Source organism: Mixophyes fleayi, chromosome 8, assembly GCF_038048845.1.
Source record: "Mixophyes fleayi isolate aMixFle1 chromosome 8, aMixFle1.hap1, whole genome shotgun sequence".
Classification (NCBI taxonomy): Eukaryota; Metazoa; Chordata; class Amphibia; order Anura; family Limnodynastidae; genus Mixophyes; species Mixophyes fleayi.
Genome location: NC_134409.1, coordinates 123,786,853 through 123,811,150, shown reverse-complemented (window position 1 = coordinate 123,811,150; position 24,298 = coordinate 123,786,853). Strand labels below are relative to the sequence as shown.

The 24,298-nt window shown below is 41.2% G+C and overlaps 1 protein-coding gene across 21 annotated transcripts in view; it reads left to right on the top strand.

Moving 5' to 3' along the window:
* The window catches only part of MAGI1 (membrane associated guanylate kinase, WW and PDZ domain containing 1), a 364,494-nt gene that overhangs the window by 156,594 nt on the left and 183,602 nt on the right, over nucleotides 1-24,298 (top strand). For all 21 annotated transcript variants that reach the window (XM_075183397.1, XM_075183396.1, XM_075183389.1 and 18 more), the window contains exon 2: nucleotides 20,903-21,019. In XM_075183397.1, coding sequence (XP_075039498.1) covers nucleotides 20,903-21,019 — 117 coding nt within the window. The remainder of the gene's footprint in view (nucleotides 1-20,902; nucleotides 21,020-24,298) is intronic.

Genomic DNA, 24,298 nt, shown 5'->3' with positions numbered 1-24,298 from the left:
CCCTCGCATTGCAAATTATGTTTTGGTGTGGGGGAGGGGCCAAAATGACACAATTCACCGCAAATTGCATTATTTTGAGCAGGTATTTGCCGGATGCAGGAGAATTGCCTGCTTTCCCGAGTCCGGGAGACTGACGCGGATTTCGTGAGTCTCCCAGACATTCCGGGAGAGTTGGCAAGTATGGATCAACCTTGAGGTCTAGCATCAAGCATGTAGAATTAGCTCATTTTTTCTCATCCAGCAATATAGTATGTGTACCTGACAGTATACGCCGGCTTTACACATGACGATGTGGAAGGCTACACTCTCTGTTTATAGGAAGGAGCTGGGTTTTGCCCCTAAGTGTAGAGCAATACTGTAAAGCAACATTCTACCACTATTGTGACTAGAATATTCTGCACTTTTTTCCCTGACGAGGTTATTTAATTCCTCATGTTCCAACCTGTCTATATCTATATTGCGCTGCTAGAAAGCCTCCTCCCTTTGATTACAGTGTAGTGTACAACTGAGAATACCTGCGGATGACAGATATTCCAATGAATCATTTCCATCACAGTGACAGGGTTTGTTTGAGAATAAAAAGCTTGTTGGACTGCAGTGAGGCAGAATAAATATAGTTTGTGAGTGTGTGTTAGATAGGATCTTGCTGAGCAGCACATTTGTTCATAGTAGTAAAACTGGAAGAAAACTGGTTCCGTGATTGATCGGTGAATTGGCCACACCCATTTTCTTAGTGCCAGTATCGTAGGACAATGCGGCATTGTACCCGGTGAATGTATATTTGGTTTTATGAGGAAGCTGGGAAAACCAAAGTATGTTTTTGTTTTGTTATATTTTGTAATATACATAATTGGGGGCAGTGATGTTTGTGAACTGGATCAAGTCACTGAATTGCAGCCTATCAATCCACTAGGACAGGGGCAGGCTGGGGGACAGGGGGGTCTCATAGTGGGCAACCTTGGGCTGGATCACTGGGCTACTTGCATTTTTTTTCCTTTCAAATGCTCCTACTAGGCTGCTGAGTTGAGTCTTGCCCCTGGGCTAAAATTTGCCAGCCCTCCCCTGCACTAGGATGTAACTGAAGCAGGATGCATTGGATGATGGCAAAAGGTGCAGTTTAAAGGCGGTGTCGGGGGCCTCCATATTATTGATTTGCAACTTTGATATCAAAAGGAGGAGTTCCAACATTAGAAGCACCATGTGCTAGACATAGGGGGCCTAATTCATTAAGGAGAGACAAGCAAAAAAAGAGTTAATTTGCTCCTGGACAAACCATGTTACAATGCAATGGGTACAAATTACTTTATTATTTTGCATGTAAGAAAAATACTGGCTGCTTCTTCATGCAGCAGATAAATACTTGATAGCTTGATTTTTTTCACTGAAATTTAAATTTGATCTAGGACATGTTCTACCCCAACTATAAATCTTTCCCCGCATTTTAAATTGATTTTCTCTTCCAATGTAACATGGTTTTGCCAAGGTGCGAAGTTACTCCTTTTTTTTTTCTTTTAGCTTTGCTTTCCTTAATGAATCAGTTCCTGGAGGTGTGTCACTACTGCATCATCAATTACACCCCTTAGCCAACATTGACTGAGGCTGGGTACACACTGCAGAACATTTCTCCCGATGCCTTATCAGTAACTATTTCTCCAACAACTGAAATAAAATATAAAGTCCTGATCAGTATGCTGATTCCTGCACACTATACATGGTTTAAAAGATTTACCCTCAAATCTGTGCTCTTCATCTGTCATAACCATCAGCTGAAAAGATCGTGACTCTGTAAACCCTATGGAGATCCTGATCGTGACTGCGTACACCCTGCAGGATTGGAATGACATTGTTCATTCATTGAAAGAGATTTTTAGTCCAGTTTAAAAATCAAATGAAACAATATGATGAGCTTGGGAACGATAATCGTTCATCGTTTCAGTGTACACACTAATGCAATGTCGGCCAGAACAGTCATTTATCATGTGATTGGCCCATACTTGCCAACTCTTCCTGAATGTCAGGGAAACTCCCTGAAATAGGGGTGATCTCCCTCACTCCCTGAAGAGTCTGGCATTCTCCCTGATGCTGAGCCAGTACAAGACGTGGTTGGCTTCGCCATCTGTGGCATGATGACACAGTTCAGAAATTGTGTCCTATGTCCATGTATTGATGCCTATGGAGGTGGCCATTTTCATGGAGACCAAGATTTAATCAGACTGACAGGTAAGACAACATGACTTCAGTAATGGAGACAGAAATGTAAAAGACACTTCAGTCTCTAGAGATTCATTAGCTGCTTTTCTTTAACGCATAGTTGCCTACTCTCCCAGAATATCCGAAGGACAACCGCATTTCTGGGAGACCTCCCAGGCGAGCAGGGCAACCTCCCGGTTCTAGCCCCCGCAATAGATAAGTGGCGGGGCGGGGCTTAAGGACGCAAATATTGCGTCATCTTAGCCCGCCCCCTGCTGTAATTGGCCAAAATTGTGACAATCTTTAAAACCCTGCCCCCTGCACACCCACCTCCCCCCGGGATCTCCCTGAAGCCAACGAGGAAAAGTTGGCAAGTATGGATTGGCCTGATTATCGGTTGAAAAGCCTGTAGTGTGTACTCGGCCTTACCCAACCAAACTTGGCTGTATGAAGGAGGTCTGGAAACAGTGGCTGCAAATAGAGAACAGCAGCGAGTACCGGAAATAGTTAGTCTAGAATATCAATATGTTAATTCAGTATCTGCCATACTTAGTAAAGTAGAATGTATTAGTTATGGGCTGAGCCTTTTACATGCAGTGCTGGTTGTAATACCAATGTTCCCAATTATTTCAGTGATTGATCACGTTTAAAATGAATAAATAAAAAGTGTGAAACGGGCTGTATAAAGCCTTTCAACTCTGTATTTTTCCTACAAATCTAGGCAATATGAATTTTTGCCCTGTAAATACATCAAAATGATATACTAAAATATGACTTAATGTAATGCATCCTTTAATCATGCCGCTAAAATACGGGATTGCCCTTTTAAAAATGCTTTCCCTCCACTTCATGCTTGTACCCAACAGGAAGGTTTAAAGTGATTTTCTAGAGCACGTTGGCAGAAATAAATAGAAATTCTGTCTGATGAGCGTGATGCGTCAGTCAGTCCTTTACAGACAATTAAGAAAGTAAGCCATAAAAAGTGATGAGGCTCGGCGTAATGTTCAGTGTGAGAGTCATACACACATCCCAGACACAAGTCAAGTGAAGGTGAAATAAAGGAGATGAAGAATATTGATAACTACAGAGGTGTGGGGCTGCCTCTAGTGTGTTTGGGCTCCTGACCAGCAAGGATCCATCGCAACACCAGATGTATTTAGGGGCCTATTCATCAAGGATTTTGAAGCCTTAAATCATGCAGAAAATATTATGTTAATTAATTTATGTAGAGTTTGCATTTTTGCACAATGCACATTTCCAGATATTTCCACCTATGTAGGTGCAGGGACTGATTAAGGGTTAAGGGCGCCCTAGGCTTATACGATCGTAGCGCCCCCTTGCCTTCCACGCTAGGGTAATGCTCGTGGGTAAAAGTGAACTCATCCTTAATTTAAAATACAACTATCTTCACCCCCCCTCACCTTTGTTACAATTATTTTATCCTATCCTAAAATTAATTCCAGTTTATCCTCCCTGTCCGCGTATTGCACCCTCAAGAATTTAGCTCCCCCCCAAAAAAATGCGCCCTAGACTGCAGCCTAATCAGCCAATTGGGCAATCGGGCTCTGCATGGGTGCAATGCTCAGCAGCAGATAGTAGGAGCACACCTTGGAGTGGGCTGCGTGAATCCTCTAGGTCCATCAGTAGAACACTAAGGCCATTTGTGGTGAACATCCAATAAGTATTGTTTATGGGGTCCTCTGGGAGGAGATCAAAAGCAGCTGAAGAGTTGCAGAAAGTTTTGTTGATTTTTCTCCGAGCTTTACAATGTAATAAGCCAGTAATAATATCACTTGCTTCTTCTCCGGGGCATGGATGTCGGGTGCGATTCCAAAGCAGGTCGCGGTTTCATTTCATAACCAGGGAAGTGGAGATTATTTTCAAACAAAAAAGCATTTCTGTTGCTATCCAGGTGCTGCTGAGAACCTTCATTCAACACAAGAGCTGCCGGCAGCTCAGTTCTTTCTTGTTAATAAAAGAATGACACCGGCCGCCCATTCTCCGCTGAAACTGTTCCTGTGTTTAAATAGAGAAATCCAGGTGTATATTGTGCAGACACTTTATAAGTAGAGTTCTCTTATGTTCCAGAAACTGGTGCCTGAAAATTTTTATTTGTACATCACAGTAAAGGACTTGGAGATGAAATAGAACATCCTACCTGAACTCTAAGTTTAGATTGACGGATTGTAAAATCTTTGGTACAGTCGTCTTTTCAGGCTAATGTCATGATGTCTCTGCTAATAACCTAACTGTATTTGTCATTTGTATTTTTCATTTACTTTTAGTGAGCTGTGTAGGTTTTATACGTATATAAAAACTAATGCACGGTGGCTCAGTGGTTAGCACTTCTGCCTCACAGCACTGTGGTCATGAGTTCAATTCCCAACCATGGCCTTATCTGTGAGGAGTTTGTATGTTCTGCCCGTGTTTGTGTGGGTTTCCTCCGGGTGCTCCTGTTTCCTCCCACATAATTCAAAAACATACTGGTAGGTTACCGTATTTCCCCATGTATAAGACGCACCTTTTTCCCAAAAATTTTGTGTTCTAAAAACTGGGTGCGTCTTATACAGTGGTAGTAGCGCTTATCCTGTCAGATGCTTCCTCTGTCCGGTAAAGTCTTCTTTCTTCTGTCCGTTCTGATCCTGATGCTGGAAAGTCGCTTACTGTCCTCTTCGCAATGATCGGATGAGGTGCATGAAGCGCAGTTGGAACGCACACTTCCGGTTTTGGCGTTTTTTCAGTCAGGACCTTGTCAAAGTCCTGATTGGACATCCGGTCATCGCGAAGAGGACCGTTAGCGGCTTTCCAGCATCAGGATCAGAATGGACAGCAGAAAGACGACTTTATTGGACAGAGGAAGCATCTGACAGGGTAAGGCAGAATTGACAATAACGTTAGAACTCCGTCTCTCCTCTCTGTATATGCTGCACAATTACTCTGTGGAAAAATTGAGGATGATGTTTATCCTCAATTTTTTCACATGATTTATATAGGTGCGTCTTATACAGTGGAGCGGAGCCCCATATACATGGGAAAATACGGTAATTGGCTGCTAACAAATTGACCCTAGTCTGTCTTTCTCTCTCTCTGTCTGTCTGTGTGTGTTAGGGAATTTAGACTGTAAGCTCCAATGGGGGCAGGGGCTGATGTGAGTGAGTTCTCTGTACAGCGCTGCGGAATCAGTGGCGCTATATAAATAAATGGTGATGATGATGCATGAATATAATGTGTGTGTATATATGTAATGTATAATATATATTATGTGGTACTTGTACCCCAAGAGGTAATGGTGTAGCAAGAAGCCAAGGTGCCTGGAGCAGACACATGCTACGATGTGCACCACTTCAGAGCGGTTGTGGGGGTGTGGTCATTGTGCAGAGGGTGTGGTCATTGTGCAGAGGGGTGTGGTCATTGTGCAGGGGGGTGTGGTCATTGTGCAGACGGTGTGGCCAGTGTGTAGGGGCAAGTTATAATGGAGGGTCTCCAGATGAACGACCAATCGTCTGCCCGGTGACAGCAGTAGCCTTAGAGGCATCAGTCACATACATATAATAGTATGATGAATGTGTGAATCACACTGTATTAATTACTGACTGTCTGTAGTGCCCTATAGAGCAGGATTGGCCAACCTGTGGCTCTCCAGGTGTTTTAAAACTACAAGCCCACATTATAATCTGAAGCTAAGAAACTGCTGAAAAGAAAAGAAGAAAAAAAAAGCAGATGTATTTATACAGTAAAGATAAATAGAAATCGAGCAGACCATATCACTAACGTGATATTTACTCTCTAGCTTTTATTAGTGTGACCTATGTCTTGTGTGTCAGTTTCACTGAAACTACTCAAAGTGAATGTAACTCAGAACTTCCTCATTCTCTGAATAGACAAAACTGCCACATTTACTGAGAGAGCAATAGATGTTTATTTCCCCACAACAAAACACCCATAAATACCTCCATATGCTCCCTTAAACTGTGTTTTTTGTTTTTGTTTTACCAGCCATGTAATTTTTGCGGTGTTTATAGTAGAGCTGAGCGACATCTCTGCACAATTTCGAGCGAATCGAGTTTTTTTTGCGGCAGAACAGACTTGTTACCAGAGGTGGCGATAAAGCCTACAAGTTCCGCAGCTGCTTCACCATTCTGTAGAATGCCCTTCTGCATTGTATTTGTAAATGCGCAATTCCACAAGATGAATAGAGCTTTCGCGACAGCGGGCAACGCCTTCTGCTTTGTGGCGTGGTCAGGGCACACCTAAGGCCAAATTCTGCTAGCGAATCGGTTGAAATTTCACTGCCAAATTCTGAACTAGGCGAATATTTAATCGCAGTTATATTGAAGTTTTTCAACTTGGATGCACAAGCTTTAATAACCCCAAAAATTCTGGAGCTTTAGTGGAATCTATATTGTCTTTTTAGTGATCGGATTTGGGCAATCAATTAATTCATGCTTGCACATACCACTAATTTGATCCAATACATCATCACTGTATTAACTTGTCTGATTCTACACATGCAGCACGAAGATCCTTTACTCCCTGGGAATCATTGTAATGTGTACATGCTTCCTATAGAATTCCTTGTGTCTCTTGGCAGAGTTCTTCCTTGTTTCATCACTGACCTGCTCTGCATAATGACAGGTTTGTGTGAGGGGCGTGAATGTTAAAGAGACTGTAAAGCGTTGAACTTTTCTAGACTTGCAAAAAAAAAAATACTCTGTCTTCGTTTATCAGAGATCTGTGCTGCAGGCTCACTTGTAGTAGGAAGTTATCACATAGAAAAATAACTTTAGAAAAATAACTTCGCAGATGCGGGAGCCCATGTGATACCAAACCATTCATGGTAAGGTGGCTGAGGTACTTTCTTTAATATAATGCTATAAATATTAAAGTATATTTGAGTTTCTTCTACCAAGTTAGTGATTCTACTTTGGGCTCCCTTTAATAGCTAGGTGTAATCTGGGGTATTCATCTCACTTTCAGGACAAGCAGTTTTAAGATTATAGTTCTGTGTAAATCTGTGCTACTTTATTCCACAAAACGTGTTTGTTTTATGTGTGTTATTATTCTCTGAACCAATGTGAACAAAATATTTAAATTTGGTTCAGTAAAATACATTTTGATCAGCGACTTTCTTGGTGATGTCTAATGCTTTTGTATAATGTGTTTTTAAAGATGTTTTCTGTATCGTGCTCCTCTTACCGTTTTCAGTGTTTGATTTTTTTTTTACTCAGTGATTTATTTCAAGGGGTTTTATACGTTTATTATTATTATTATTTATTTATTTATACAATGTCACAACATTATGCCTCTATTTGTCATCCAATTGTTATCTGCCTCATTGGAGCTTAATCTGAATTCCCTATCACACACACAAAGACACTTGGGTCCATTTTAGTCAGTAGCCAATGAACCTATCTGTATGTTTGTGAACTGGGAGGAAACTGGAGCACCTGGGGAAAAAAAACCATGCAAACATGGGGAGAATATGCAAGACAAAACTCCACATAGAGCGGGCCCTGTTTGGAGTCAAACTCCATGAGACCAGCGCTGTGAGGCAGCAATGCTAACCACTGTGCCACTACCTTTACCAAATTAATCATGAGCCCCCACCTCTCTGCCTAGTAATAGTATTTGGTAGGGGTTCCTCAACATTCAAGCTATAGCGCAGGGTCCCAGCATTCAGTTGTCGATCACCTTCAACGCTGTTTGGCTTTTTTCTCCGTAGCCAAAAAGATCTAACACAGAGAGAGCCAAACACTACAATTTCCATCATCACTAAACATACTAATAATCTCAGATATTTGCATTTTTAGAAGCTCCTTACTAAATATTAAATATACTTGCCTACTGTCTTGGAATTCACGGGAGGCTCCAGAATTTCGGGGAGTCCTCCCAGACTCCCAGAAGAGTAGGCAAACCTCCCGGATTCGCCAAAATTCAAAGCATTGAATGGCAGGGGCGGGGCTTGATCACGTCATTAAGCCCCGCCCCCGCTATTCAATGTCTTGAATTTTGAATTTTTATAGTGGGGGCCCTCTCCTACCCCCCTGTCACATGACTTCCCGGGGGAGAAGTTTTGAAAGTTGGCATGTATGATATTAACTTATAGGGGCATATTCAATTATGTTAGCGGTCCGAGGCAACGCACCGGCGCAGGCCGCAAAGTCAATGCACGGTACCGCAATAACGTGGATTTTCGTGCGCTCCCCGTAGGGTTGCGTTGGAAAATCTGCATTATTGCGGTGATATACCTAGCGTGAGACTGCTCGATGAAATGTACATATGTAGCGGAGTTCATTATACCAATGTAAATGATCATTTACTTGGTAACATTGCGTTAGATTTATATATTTTTCCCTCCACAGTAAACGAGACCAATGACAGATGCCGTACATCAATTAAATGAGTGCACCGAGATCTGCTTTATCGGTAGCGATATTTTACTTCCAGCCATTCCATATCGGAGCTTGTTGTTTTCTCTCATGCCTACTCACTAATTAACCCATTATCCTTTTATTCATATTTTAAATTTTTTAACAGCTGGATTCCTGTCCTTTGGCTGTTACATTATGTTAATTTAGGAATACGTATCAGACGCACGGCAAATTTAGCAGCTACTGCCATGGTAACAGATGTGTACATCTGTTGACTTATTTATATAACTTTATCGTTCAGACTACACTGTCTTACAGTACATATCTTGTTACATTTACATAGCGGTGTGCGCCAGACTTGCATAATTTAATGTCTATGCATTGAGAACTCTGGTATGGATGATAAAGTAATTATTGGGATTATATTCCAGTCGCTGTTGGTCTGTATCTAGATCGTCCCGCAAAGTCCCTGTTATCTAGTAAATATAACAGAATCTTGCTGAATAGTTAAACCACCCACATATGCATCAATATTGGTGCTGTTATCAGGCAAGTTAGTCAGATATCGTCCAATAGGTGGTCCCAAAATGATCAATAAGTATTGAGTATAAAAGTATAAAAATTGATCAGATCATAGTCAGACATGGCCATTCGGCAGATGACCGCTGATAGTCGTATGTGGTGATGACTGCGCTAACAGGCCAAACAGCAAAGAGTAAGACCTGTCCAGTTTGACCAACCACATGTGTGGCCATGTTGGTGCTCAGACTCCTCCTTGTATGTCCAGCATTCTCCTAGCCGAAACCCCAAGTCAAACGGGCGCCGGTTTTGGAGTACATGATTGCAGCTTGCGATCGGCCTTTCCGCTCACACCCGCCCCACCTCACGATTACGAGAAACGGAGGTGTCAGGCTGGCCGTGAAAATGGACCCACCCTCTGGTATTGGTACCGCTACACCGGGAGGTGCGGAGTCTAAACGTGCCCCTGGTTTTCACCAGGGACCACCGCAAGGAGGTTTGCATTTTGTGGCAGAGGCACGCAGGTCGCGGCCCTCCCAGGTAGCTACCAGATAGGTGAAGAGGTAGGCAAGTCGTACAATCCGTGCAGGAAAATAGAACAAGGGAGCAGGAAGAGGCAAAGTCAGGGAAGCCGAGGTCAAACCAGAAGGTCCAAAGCCCGCAGGGAAATCCAAGAGAAGGGTCAGGCAAGCCGGGTCAATACCTAGGAACAGTCAGGAGCAGATAGATATATAGATGGAGCTGGAGCACAGGGGAGACCCTTCTGGTGCCAGAGTCTCCCTTTAATAGAGAAGGTGATGCCTCATTGGTGGCAGCGGGATCGGCAGTCAGAATCAGCTGACCGCCGAGCATCTCGTTGCCTAGCAACGAGGAAGCCGCGGCTCTGCGCCGGCGACTGCCAGGCATGGACGCGTCCCGTTGCCTAGCAATGGGTTGTGAGGAGGCAGAGCAGAAAGACGCCCGTCTCTGGCACTTCCTGACAGTGCTGGGACAGCGCCTGACAGGAGGATTACCGTTAAAACGGTTGAACTAACCCCCGGGTCTTCAGCTAGGTGGAGAGGTCTCCTCAGGAAAAATGTTTCTTTGGCAGTATTTCGGCTTTAAACATGCACTTGTTCTTGTGAACCAATATATATATACATATATATATATATATATATATATATATATATATATATATATATGAATGAGAAAATTACATCACATCAAGTATATAGATCTAGCAAGGCGCAAGAAAATTGTTTGCATATACTGGCAACTAATAGCTGTTTTGTAGAGTGAAACGTGACACCCTATTACCCTCAGCTGCATTATAGAACATATAGTTATAGATGGGCAGACAATGTGTGGCCTTCTGTGTTGTGGGATCACACTTATATGCTTCACATAAATGCTGGTTTTTAAACCAAACTAAGAAATCTGTTTGACTCTACCCTCATAAACCACTCCACAGATGTCAAAGCCAAGTGAGAGGGAGCTGTTTACACATGCACACAAAGCCACATAAAAATGACAAATTGTCATCCTATGATTTGCACTTTCAAGTTCCAGTAATCGCTGCACTTGAAATGCTGTTTGATGTGAAGAGGGTAACTCTTGTGTTGCTTCGGGGCGAGGGAATTGTCAGGTCTCACTAAAGTTATCTCATCTACAGGCAAATGGATATTGAACAGCTTCAACACTTCCCAGTAAGGAGGAGATTATTCTCTAAACGACCACAGTTATGCCACAAGATATTTAGTGATAAGTTCTTTAATACTTCTCTTGAGGTCTCTCACTGGACAAGACAGCAGTATTTGCCTTCAGTGCTGAGTATCTATCAGACAAATGAATTCAGAGTAAAGTCTGGACATGTACTGAGAGATTTATTGAGTGAGACTGACTCAAATGACTCTCCGCTAATGTAGCCGCACAAAGAGCATTTATGGCGAGAGTTATCATGCAAGGAAACGAGCTAAGTTATTTCCCAAGAGGTGCTTGGAAACAATAGGATTAAGGTTCCGCTGTGATGTAGATTGTTGTGTGAGGAGTGGTTTATTGCAGGATTACAGTCAATCTGGATTTGTGATGCAAAAAGCCTCTGTCGCTTAAAAATAAATTGTTAAATCATAACCGTTTTATACTTGCTGTATAAAGAATAGTAGGGATTGAGGGGATGGGTTTACTAGACTTTTAAGACATTGTCAATTATTTCTCACTTGTAAAACTTCCCTGAATATGTGCAGCCAATCATAATTGAGATAGACAGTCTGTTATCATTTAGTGCAGCAACTACAATGTTACTTGGAGATTTCTACACTGCTGAGTCTGATTATGGTTAGACACTTAATGCTCATGTCTATAGGGCAGGCATAGACACACTGTGGTTCAGCATGTGTTGTGCAACTACAAGTCCCAGCCGATGGCTGGCAGGGTATACTGCATACTTGCCAACTCTCCCTGAATGTCAGGGAGACTTCCTGAAATAGGGGTGATCTCCCTCACTCCCTGAAGAGTCTGGCATTCTCCCTGATGCTGAGCCAGTACAAGATGTGGTTGGCTTCGCCATCTGTGGCATGATGACACAGTTCAGAAATTATGTCCTATGTCCATGTATTGATGCCTATGGAGGTGGCCATTTTCATGGAGACCAAGATTTAATCAAAGACTGACAGGTAAGACAACATGACTTCAGTAATGAAGACAGAAATGTAAAAGACACTTCAGTCTCTAAAAATTCATTAGCTGCTTTTCTTTAACGCATAGTTGCCTACTCTCCCGGAATGTCCGGGAGACTTTGGCATTTCTGGGAGACCTCCCGGGCTCCTAGGAGAGCAGGGCAAACTCCCGATTCTCGCCCCGCAATAGATAAGTGGTGGGGGCGGAGATTAACAATGCAAATGTTGCGTCATCTTAGCCCCACCCCATGCTGTAATTGGACAAAATTGTAACAATTGTTTAGGGGGCAGGGCCAAAATGATGCAAATCGTCAAGCCCCGCCCCACACACCCACCTCCCCCTGGATCTTCCTGAAGCCAATGGGGAAAAGTTGGCAAGTATGGTATACTGGGACTTGTAGTTTCATAACACCTGGATAGCCGCAGGCTGTTCAGGCCTGCTATATAGGGCAGGTGATCTGGGAAATGTCCTATACATTTTATCACAAGCTTTCACTATCTATAGGCAACACACTACATTTTGTATACTTTTCAGCAGCTTGATTGCAATAATTAAAAGGCTTGCATAGAGTTATCAGCTCAGTTCAGGAGAAGAGTCCTGGGAAATTCTATTTATATAGCAGAGGTTGAGTAGATAAAAATGTTTTCAATATTTCGATAATGAGACGGTCAGTGTTGAGACAGAATCCCACCTGCAGACAGAGACTGTCTCACCCTATTATGGGCTCATCCGTATAAGAGAGTTGTTTACTGCTCATCAGGGTACAGAGACAGTCTCGCTGAGAGAGAGAGACTGACTGAAGAGGGTTAAGTGCAGTAATAGCCCAGAAGTGACGTCTCCTTAATAATATGTTAATGTGGGTCATTTCATCTTTTTAGTGATGACTCCAGCACCTACAGGCCACTTCTGTGTAAACACAGGACTGTACATGTCTATTCAGACTGGCTAATTGTATGATCCCATCACTAGACACAGTTTGGGACCAGGGAGCAGAGTGGCCAAAGTCCATCACACATCAAACTCTGGTCACCGTTTCTATTATCTTTAAGGCCATCCTATTGGCTGATCTGAGTATCCTGAGCTGCTTCCGTTCCACACATTCCATTTTTACATCTTTGCAGTTCTAATGAAACATCAATGTAATTATAACTAGAGAGAAGATAATTTTTCAAAACTCTTTTTGGAATATTTGCGTAATTTTACACGTTTCCCCCATCGGAATTTGGCCTTAAGTTTTTTCCACTCCATCCTACCGTCCTCCCTGCTCCGTTCATAAGCTATAAATTCTGCGATAGGCAAGTGGTCAAATAAAATGCCTAACGGCAAAGCGAAAGAAGAACTCGAACTTCACACCTTATGAAACGGCTGTTCTGCTGCAAAATTCAGTACCAGTACATGTTTTTAACCACAATTTTGTTTGTTTAGCGCACACTCTAAAGTGTTCACCTCTATGGTGCCATGAGTACATCTTTTTTTTTTTTTTTGCATTAAAGTGCACCGTGCGGTTTTTATTTTTGTGCCAATGTAAAATTTCGGTGGTGCGTGACTTTCAGTGCACTACATATGATTTATGCTCTATGATGGTCATTTATCTAGCGCTAGTTTAATATATAGATTAAAGTACACACTAGGTTGACCCCTTAGCTCGCAGGAGTCAAGATATTAATATGGTCTCACTTTAAAAAACATGAAAATAAAAAATAAAATATTCAAGTTGACAGTTCTGTATGTTAAAAAAACACCCCCCCCCCCCCCCCTGCTATTTCCAGGGACATATGTTTAAGATAGGAGAACTGTAATTGGATGTTAGGTATGTGTTCTACTGCAGTAGCACTGAATAATGAAAAATATACAATAACGAAAAGGTGAAGATTCTGTACGAAACCTTATTCTTGTACGCTCCTTATTAATTTGTAATGTTCAGTATGTTGCCCTGTGTCGAGATGATACAAATGCGATCTTATAAATAATATCCATATCTCCGAATTTTTGGCGTGTTTAATTTACTGACTTTGTTCAAACTTCGCAGCTCTGCTGAATATTTAAAAGAAATTGACCAGAAACGCTGCAGCCAATAGCTGTCCCTCTGAGGCTTATTCACCCATGCAATGCTAATATCTCATAGCAGCCAGTTTGTCATTCATCATCATCATCATTTATTTATATAGCACCACTAATTCCGCAGCGCTATACAGAGAACTCATTCACATCAGTCCCTGCCCCTTTGGAGCTTACAGTCTAAATGCCCTAATATAGACACACACAGACACAGACAGGGAGACAGACAAAGAGGGAGAGACTAGGGTCAATTTTGATAGCAGCCAATTAACCTACCAGTATGTTTGCTTCCATTAAAAGCATATACAATCCAGGTCCGCCCATTGCAGTTAAAGCGGGATATAACACAACGGAGGCAGCGGTTTTGTGGACTGACCCAATATTGGCCAGAAGGCACCTTATCGGAAACCAGTGTCCTAATGAGGTACATCATGACTAGTATTCAATTGGCGCTGCTCCCTAGTGCATGGATAGGTTGTATTTTAATTTTCGTTCAGTCCTAAAAATTGGGGTGAAGTGTCATTAAACTCAAGAAGGGAGGGTAATAAAACCAAGATGCACCTTGCATAAACGGCTTCCTAGACTTAAAAAAAAAAGATGCATGGGGTGTGCACCATTCTGGGAATCTACTGGGTCCTCAGTGCTTTATTTTATTTCAACTCCATCTTCTTAATTAGTAGGATTTATAAATACCAACACTACAGATTGCTGGTGGTAGCTACTTGGGCAGATATTTGGTATGCATCAGAGCTTAAGAAAAAGCTAAAGATTGATGAATTGTAGGCAGAAGAGGCAGCTGCCTTGGGTACAGTGAGTCTTGGGGGGCACATGTTCGGCACAGATTATAAATATTTTTATCCCGTTTACGAAGTCTATACCCCTAACCATTATCACAAAATGCATGTCTTGATTTTCTATGGCTTGTTAGATTAATTTAAGTCTATACCATGATACTGCATGCCATTTGGCATCTTGGGTGTCGCAAACATTTGCACTACTATATTAACTCTAATCTAACTGGAGATATTACATTTTGAATGCAGTCCTATAGCAGGTACCGACTTTTTTTTTAGGGATGGAGGGGCGATTTTGCATAGCCACACCCCTCCTCCACTCTGATTGGTTGATCCTGCCCCCTTTTTGCCAATGATCAGACCTCTCCACAGTAATTAAATTGGAAAAAGGGGAGGGGGGAAATTTGCACCCCTATGGATCTGCCAGTGTCCTATAGTTAACCTGATATCAAAGTATAGTATTTAGATCGCCCCTTTATGTATGTTTTTTCCTTTATATTGCTTCCTTTGTGCATTTTGCACATCTCTTTTGAATGAATTAGATAAGGGTACTTTTTTGAATGGTGCATTGTCTGCTGGAAAGTTAATGCAAGTGTCCTCAGCTGCTATGGGTAATTTGGCCAGTGGGGGGCACTGTTCTTAGAAGTGTCTATCTGATATTACAGTATATCTTAGTTAAGCAGCAATCGGCTATAGTAAAACAAAGTCTACTATATAAGAATAGGGGTTTCTATTTCCCTTTGTAAATTAGACTTTATTCGTTTTTGGTAGATCATGGATGTGGTTTTTTTTTCCCTTCTTTTCAGTCTTCAGCACATAGTGATACAAATAATCATTTGTGGAGATTCATCACTGACCCCGTAGGTAAAATGGTAATGAGGGTCTGGCAGCTGTGCAGCACTTGACTTTTATAAATCACTGTGTTGTCGCCGCTGGTGTGTGGCCCATGAGTCTAATTATTCCTGTGTTTTATAGGTCCATTATTTGTAATCACTTTTAGATAGTAGCTGTAAGACTGTGTATAGATACGTGTGTGTGTGTGTGGCTCTTGTCATTATGGGACATGTAAAGCAATTTATAGGCACAAAGAGCTGTTTGTGTTATTATCTTTTATTTATAAAGACTCCGTATATTTCCCAGCCATGTACAGGGGGCAGATAAAAGAACCATACAGTGATACAGTATATGACAATTGAAATGCATCTAATAGGAAACAAGGGAAGTGATAGAAATAACAGTGGACCTGCCACAAATAACTATGTAGGAACGGAAAGATGAAAAGTATGATTGTGCTGACAAGACACCAAGATGTCACTAAGTTACATGGGCCGCACACAGGCTGCACCATTGGGACACTCTGTCTTCAGTACATATGTGTTGATCTGTAGTTGTTGGGGTAGATCTGGGTCACTTGTGCTCATCCAGCAACAGATTTAAATTCTGGCCCATGTGCAACCGCTATAGAGAAGCACTTTTATATATTCAGGAAATACAGAGAATTTAATATGGTGATCGCTCAGCAAGAGGGAGAGAGATAGACAATGAAGTAGCTAGGGAATGTGATCAGCTTGCTATACTTCCCTTCCGCCGTGCATTGCTGCCCTCGCTGTGGTCCCTGCTTAGGCTGGGTACACGCTACAGGTTTTTCACTCACAAATTCTGAAGTGTGTACGAACTCACGACCAGCAGCGTAGGCAGATCTCCATAGAGTTTACAGAGTCACAATCTTTTCAGATGATTGTTATGACAGATGAAGAGCAAAGATCTAAAGGTAAATCATGTAAAATTGTTTAAGTGTGTACGCATGAAACGGTATGCTGATCAGGACTTTCAGTCGTTGGTAAAACTGTTAACGATTGTCACAAGATACAGGGACTGAAGGCCACTTGATAATATTTGCGCTGCTAAGCTTGGAGGCGCGGAGTCTAAACACGCCCCCGGTCTTCGCCAGGGACCCCCGCAAGGTAATTTTGCGTTTCCTGCAAGGGACGTGCAGATTGCGGCCCTCCAAGTTAGCTATCAACGAAGTGAATGGTGAACAGATGTGGTTGGGAAGGCAGAGGTCAAACCGTTCGGACAAACGGGGTACCAAAGGAGTAAGCAAATTGGAGTCAGCGAGCCAAAGGTCAGATACAGTGGAGAAGTCAGGTCAAAGGGCGATCCAGGAGCAGTACCAGAGGAAGCTGGGTCGGTACACAGGAGGTCAGTCAGAGAGAAGGAACAGGCAGGAACGCTGGAGCATAGGAAGACCTAGATACTCTGGCAGCCTAATGGCGCCAGAGCCTTCCTTAAATAGACAGAGGATAGCTCCTATTGGTGGATAGTAGATTCGGTCGTCAGAACAGTTGACCACTGACAAAAGCCGAGAGCAGCGATAGTCCGCACATGCGCCCAGACGCCTGACTGACAGGAAGAAGATGACGAGCGGCACGGGAGAGAGCGGGGACGGTGCCTTACAACGATATCACATCGGAAGGCATTTTCTGTAGTGTGTACCCAGCCTTACAGAAACAGTCATTGGCCAATTTGCGCTCTCCTTCTTCCAGTCAGCCTGTTAGAAATCAGTTGTCGATGCTCCTCCCCCCATGATCTTTCTTCACCTGAACTCATCTCTTGAGGGAAGATGATCACATTTTCAAACTACAGGCCTTACATGTGGCAGGGCATAGTGTCCCCATGCATAGTCAGAAGAGGTGTAGGGAGGCTCGTGCCCCTACCCAAATTTTGCTATAGGTGATGCGCTCTTCCGTACATGTTTTTCCAGAATGGATTAATATTAAAATATTCTTTTTATATTTTTACTACTAAAGAGGTAGCCAACGAAGTTGGCTATAAAACTGTATTTTTCATGTGTTCTTTTGGGTATACCAGTAAATCTGCATCCAGTTGCACCTGAATGTATATATATATTAGGATATCCGATAATTCACTGGATTACTCTGACAGGCTAGAGTATTATTTTGAGCACTGCCAAGGATAATTATAGGTTTAAAATTCCGCAAACACCGAAAATATGTATTCACCCAACAACATTGACTTATTTCTGCGAGACATCCGTTTCACTCAATTACACCCAGCAGAACACATTTCCATAATTTGACATTCGTTTTACAATCTGAGGTCAGTTTCACAAACCGCCTCCATGAATGCCATTAAGGTCACAAATAATATTTCTCTAATCATATTACAGAGCTCTGCTATGTATGCAGTGATCACACTATAATCGGCGGCTCCTCGCATAGGAATCCAGCTGCTTCCAATGATCTTGTATTTCTTTTACATGCATTACCTGTTTCCTAGATATTTTGTGATCTTTAATTTGGTTGCAGATAAATGGCTAAAGAACACATACATTTTATTGGTTAATGCAGTGTGGAGCAAGACTGTATTAAGGTTACCACAAGGAGAACCAGGCTCTATTAATAAGAGATCTTTAATCCACATAAAAGCAGGCTATTATAGAAGTCTTGTAAAGATTTCTGTGTATCAATTTCTACAAGAGGACATAAGCCTGTTGGATGAATCTTGTAATGAGCTGGTGACTTGTCAGTTGTCTTTTAAGTCCTGTACTACATGTACACATGTAAATACATTTTTATTTAGTTACGACAATTAAAAATCCAACAAACTGTGCAAGATCTACATATAGGGCAACATAGTGGCTTACTGCCTCACAGCACTGGGGTCTTGAGTTTGATTCCCGACCATGGACTTATCAGTGTGGAGTTTGTATGTTCTCCCCGTGTTTGCTTGGGTTTCCTCCGGGTGCTCCGGTTTCCTCCCACACTCCAAAAACATACTAGTAGGTTAATTGTCTGCAATCAAATTGACCTTAGTCTCTCTCGGTCTGTATCTGTGTGTTAGGGAATTTAGACTGTCTGCTCCAATGGGGCAGGACAGCTACATACACAAACTATTTTTTTATTTTTTTTTAAGTAAAATGCAGAAGTCTATCCATATAGGACTTTCCATGAGAGCAAAGAACATGTATCCCCAGCATTACCGATGAGAAAAATCTGTACAGTTTAGGCCACGCCTCAATGTGCATACCACACCCTATGCACCCAGACCACACCCATTTGTGAGGTTGTGTTCCCTCTAAAGACCACACCCCTTGGGTTGCTGGAAATCGGCAAAAGGGGCTTTTCTGTCCCAAAAGCTTGCACTCTTTATTGGTTGGCCATTAAAAGTTATAATCTATACACAACGATTGTTTATTATCATGAAGTTTGTGTGGAGTTTGTATGTTCTCCCTGTGTTTGCGTGGGTTTCCTCCGGGTGCTCCGGTTTCCTACCACACTCCAAAAACATACTAGTAGGTTAATTGGCTGCTATCAAATTGACCCTAGTCTGTGTGTGTATGTTAGGGAATTTAGACTCTAAGCTCCAATGGGGCAGGGATTGATGTGAGTGAGTTCTCTGTACAGCGCTGTGGAATTAGTGGCGCTATATAAATAAATGGTGATGATGATGATGATGATCCTGCACCTGTTCTGGTGGCTAACACAGTACCACACTCCATCACAAGTAGAAACTGTTTTGGGATCACAGTCTGAAATGTGAAAACGGTTTAAATGGTATGTCATGTACATTATTTACTTTAAAGTGATTTCTTTAAAAAAATAAATAAAAAAAAATGCTGGCTTTTTAATAAATTTAAACAGACTCTTATTTTTGACTCTTGACTTGTTTATAGTGCATCTTTAAAAAAAATTCTGTTCTGTACAGATGTATAATTTTAACATTACATCTAAATGCTTGCTTTTATACACTGCGCATCATTTTTATATCGCCAAAATATTTCACAACTTGAAATGAAATAAAAAGCACTAAGCGATCCAAACGTGTTTTAAAATGTTTGGTATCATTGCCAAAGATATAAAATATATATTGATGACTTAGCAATTTGTAGTAAAATATCTTTATTATGAGATGTTTTTAGGACTGTTAAGGAACGTGGCATTTAGCTTATATTGTTGTCTTTAAATATTTTTTACGTTTTTGTATTTAAATTATTACAGTTATTGTTTTTTTAATCAATATGCATTGAGTTGAATGAATAATTAGGATGAAATTAGTGATTAATTTGGTAGAATAGAGCCATTCCCCTGGCTTGTTAGTCTGAGTTATCAAATCTAAGGAGCTAGAATTTATGGTCTTTAGAAAGAACATGTATTTCTACTTTTAAGTAGCGGTTTTATGATGAGACAGAAAGTTATTAGCACTACAGAATACGGCTGTATTTTTTTTATTCAGTTTAAGAATTCCGTGTTGAGTAGATAAACTAATTTTCTCTAAATTACATGCACTACCCTGTTGTGTCATCACAATCCCCCCATTATAAATGCACACACATAACAAGAACATTACCCGGCGCTTATATTGTACAATTTAATTTGCTGAATGCGAAATTGCAACTTTTTCTTCCTGCATCCACTTCAAATCTTTCTCGGTGAACAATAACGTCCTCGATGTAAGTGTTTTCTCTTGGCATCGTATATTCTAATTAAAAAGTGCATTTGCCCCAGCTCGCGTCTTTCACAGGTTTTTAAAAGACTATTTTAAATAGAGCCATTGTAAACCGGTTCTGTTGGATTGCAGTGACTATTAAACTGGAAGACAGATGTTTTATTCTTAATTAAGAAAAGTAAATAAAGCAAGAAAAATCTTGAGAGAATTATTGCCACTTTCATCCATTTGAATACCTTACTTTGATTTACATGTCTGTATCCGTGGTGGAAGTGGGCTGGTATACGGTGGTACGCCATACCGCCACTTCTCCTACTGTCTTCATTGTAAAACTGTCAAATTCCATTTGCCTACACACAACAGGAGATTCGGCAATTTTGTCGACTGGACCAATATCCATTGCCGCGCAGCCTATCAATTGTCTAAGATTTTCTCTTTTCTTCTCTTTAAATAATAGATAAGATGAGCAGGTTTCCAAAATATAATAGTTCTATAGTTTATTAAAAAGACTTTTTTTGTTTTTATATTTTGCTTGTATTGGGTTCGATGGAACCTGGGAGTTGGCTGTCTAGCCTTAGTGTGCTTGAGTAAGGTTTTATTATTGTCATATTGTCTATAGTTTTATGGATTGACTTTATGTGACAAGCTATAGCGCCTAAGGATCCAGCAGTTTATTTTGGATGTTTAGACTGCTTGGGTAGGTTAAGTTTCATGTGTTTTGTATACATGTCAGACTAATATCCTCAATTTCTCTCTAATGTTTAAATTTTGGTCCAACCTGCAGCTTCACCTTCTACAAAGACAGAGAGTGTTAATAAACTGTTTTACATTTCTTTTTATTAGGAAGTCGACTAAACAAGGACTTGAGGCACTACCTAAACCAGAGGTTCCAGAAAGCATCTCCCGACCATGAACTGCAGCAAATAATTCGAGATAATCTTTACCGCCATGCAGTGCCTTGTGAGTAACGCCTTTTAAAATAAAATACAACTGTCTCCATCGTTTTTGGGCTCGTCATGACTGTAGTACATAGGGTCATGTGAATAGTACAGCAGAGCTTGCACTCTATCCAGTCTGCTTATGAAGAATAAGCCTAATGCTTTCTTTTAAGTATGTTATAAGCATATGCGGAAATGGTGAACCTAGAATGTGACCTTGGAATGGAGATCCGAAATCGGGGTTATAGTTGTTTGTTAATTGTAGATGAATTATATTGTTTTGGACCAAAACCAGACGATGTTCTCGTAGAGTGATAGAGCACAGACTATTCTTATGAGATGTTGGCTCATAAGAAGTTTGCCAGATTCCTTTTGTGTTGAGAGACCACAATATATTCACATATCAGAGGCAGACTCCAACCTAAGACTCCAGAAAGAATAATCGTATTTTATATCCCGATATATTAGTCTAGTCATTTGACTTCCAATAATGAAAGTCTACTTAGTGTATTTTGGAAGAAGTGATCGATATCACCTGTCTTCTCGTTAATAAGAGCGTAATAACAACATACTCACAGCTGAATTCCCGTACCACTGTATATATCTGAAACAGACTTTTAAACCTTCCTTTTCTGGAATAGCATTTTGTATACGTGATATGTTCTAATTTGACTGTTGCTATTTCATGTGCCATCACGTTCCATCAGGTTAGCATCTACTCTCAAAGGCTTCAAGCGTGCCCTTAACACTCATTTCTTTATTCAAGTCTATCAGTCCTCCTAACTTTCTTGTCCTGGCTCTCTCCCCCAGTTAGTACCACCCTTTATGTGTCTCCCCCTCCCTTTAGGATGTTAGCTCTCATGAGCAGGGCCCTCTTTCCTTGTGTGCTCCTTCTACTATTCCATCACCCTCTGTACCTCTTGGCCTGCTTCCCTAGCCCTGTTTTCCCTGTTTTATTAATCTTCGGCCTTCTTCTTGCTGATTTCTACCATCCCTTGCACTATCTGTCAGATATAATCTAATTTGCTTTACCCTGTCACCTGTGTTTGTATATATTTGTGTATCATGTTGTGTCTCGGTTCTGTTTTCTGTATATGTAATGTACGGCGCTGCGGACCCTTTGTGGCGCCTTATAAGTCAAAGATAATAATAATAATCTTCTGTCTTGTGCTGTTGTATATTTTATTGGGGAAAGTTTTTGATCAGAATATACTTAGGAAGTGATGAGTGCATGAATTGTATTTCTTTGTATATAACCATTTAATTTTGTATTTCTTTTTTTGTGGGTGTTATTATAAGTCATATTTAAGAGTGTGTCAGGTAGGCGTCTGTAGGTGAGGGGGGCTCAGCTTTAGCATAAGTGCAAATACACTCTTGAGTGCATTTATAATGTATATTCACATTGCCTTAAAGTACTCTACAGGACAGTGCAAGAGGGGCATGAATAAGCAACGGGCGAGTGGTTTGGCACAGAAACTTCTCAGTTTTACTTTCTAGTTCATGTTCACGTTGTTTAAGCAGGATACTAATGATCGTCTGGCTGCCCCCACCCATTAGAAACCACCCCTTTCTGTATCTGCATGTATTTAGCATCCCGTGAGCGGCTACTGGTGGTCAGGAAGGTTGACGTTGAACCTGAAATGCTTAAATCCTTTATACATTATACCTTGGTTACTTTCTACAGCTTCCAGCAATGATAATTTCCTATCATGTATTGCAGCCAAGCAGCACTTAGCCTGTGTCCCCCATCCATCATTACTGAGAGTAGACTTAGAAGCTTCATAACATGATGGAAGTGTTACCTATTGTTCTGTTCTAAACAAGGACGATTGTGGTTTGATTTAATGTCCTTTTCTTTAAAAACTTTATAGCAGTACAGAACTGTGTCTTTGACATTCCATTAAAAATTCTCCACCAAATACAAGCTTATAGTATATTCATCACGTCCTCCGACGGACAACCGAACCCCCCTCCGTTCTCCACCCCATGGCAATCCAACTGGCTTCCTGTTTTCTCCAGTCTCCTAAACAAATAACTGGTAGAAGCCACTTTTGAGTTTATTATGGAGATTTATTGGGAACCCTCCAGGAAAAGGAATTGAGTATTATTATTGAGACGATGAATTAAGGCACAGGAGCCTGAGTGATGTACGGCCCACATGAAATTTATCTCTCGTGGCTTCTGCTTAAATTGAGAAAAAGAGGAAGCGAATCTTGGTCCTGGTACAACCTGTCCAAGATGATTTGCAAGAAAATAAAACGAGGTCTTGTTAGAGATGTAGGACATAAAATTTGAAAGTTCATTTTTTATATAGTGAACAAATATTATCATTGTCTCTGCATTATGGCTGTGTCATATTCATGCAAGAATAATAAAACTAATAAAACTAAGCTTAAACTATTCTTTCTACCTTGCATTACATTTTTTTCAACACCCCTCATAACACAACTCATAACTTACAGTTGTACGTTGGTGTGGGCCTATCCCCCAGTGTTTGCTATATTCAGCATCATCATTATCATTTATTTATATAGCGCCAACAAATTCTGTAGCGCTTTACAATTGGGGACGAACATAGTAATAGACAATACTGGGTTATACAGACGGGTAAGAGGTACCTGCTCGCAAGCTTACAATCTATGATTCAATGGGAGTCGGACACATAAGATGAAGTCTACGTACTGCTTGTCTGTCCATCCAAATTAAAAAGGTAAAAAGTGATTAGTGGGCTATATGATACAGTCACACAGCAATGCTGGTCAGGGGGTCAGAGTGTTGTTGTCTTTTGTGAATTGTGTATTTACTGTCAGGCTAGTTATCTGTATGTGTGTGTGTGTGAATATATATATATATATATATATATATATATATATATATGTGTGTGTGTGTGTGCCAGAGGAGGGAGGAATCCCCTCAATGATATGAAGTTCATAGATCCAATTTTGTTTTCCTCTACAACTTCGTCAAGTCCAACGACCTGTAACTCTGAAGCTACAAGGGCTGTCTATCAAACATGGTTGGGTAATGACGAGGTCTAGTGAAGAGATTGTTTGTTTGCTTGTTTGTTTGTGATGTGGTGTAGAATTTCTTAATCATCCAAATACTGTTCCTCTCAATTCCATTCAATACCAGCCAGAGACCCAAAGCTAGTTGGACATTTAGAAAATTAAACTTAAACAGACCTTCCCTCCCTCAGCCTCACTGCACAGACCCTCCCTCCCTCAGCCCACTGCACAGACCCTTCCTCACCCAGCCCACTACACAGATCCTCCCTTACCCAGCCCACTGCACAGACCCTCCC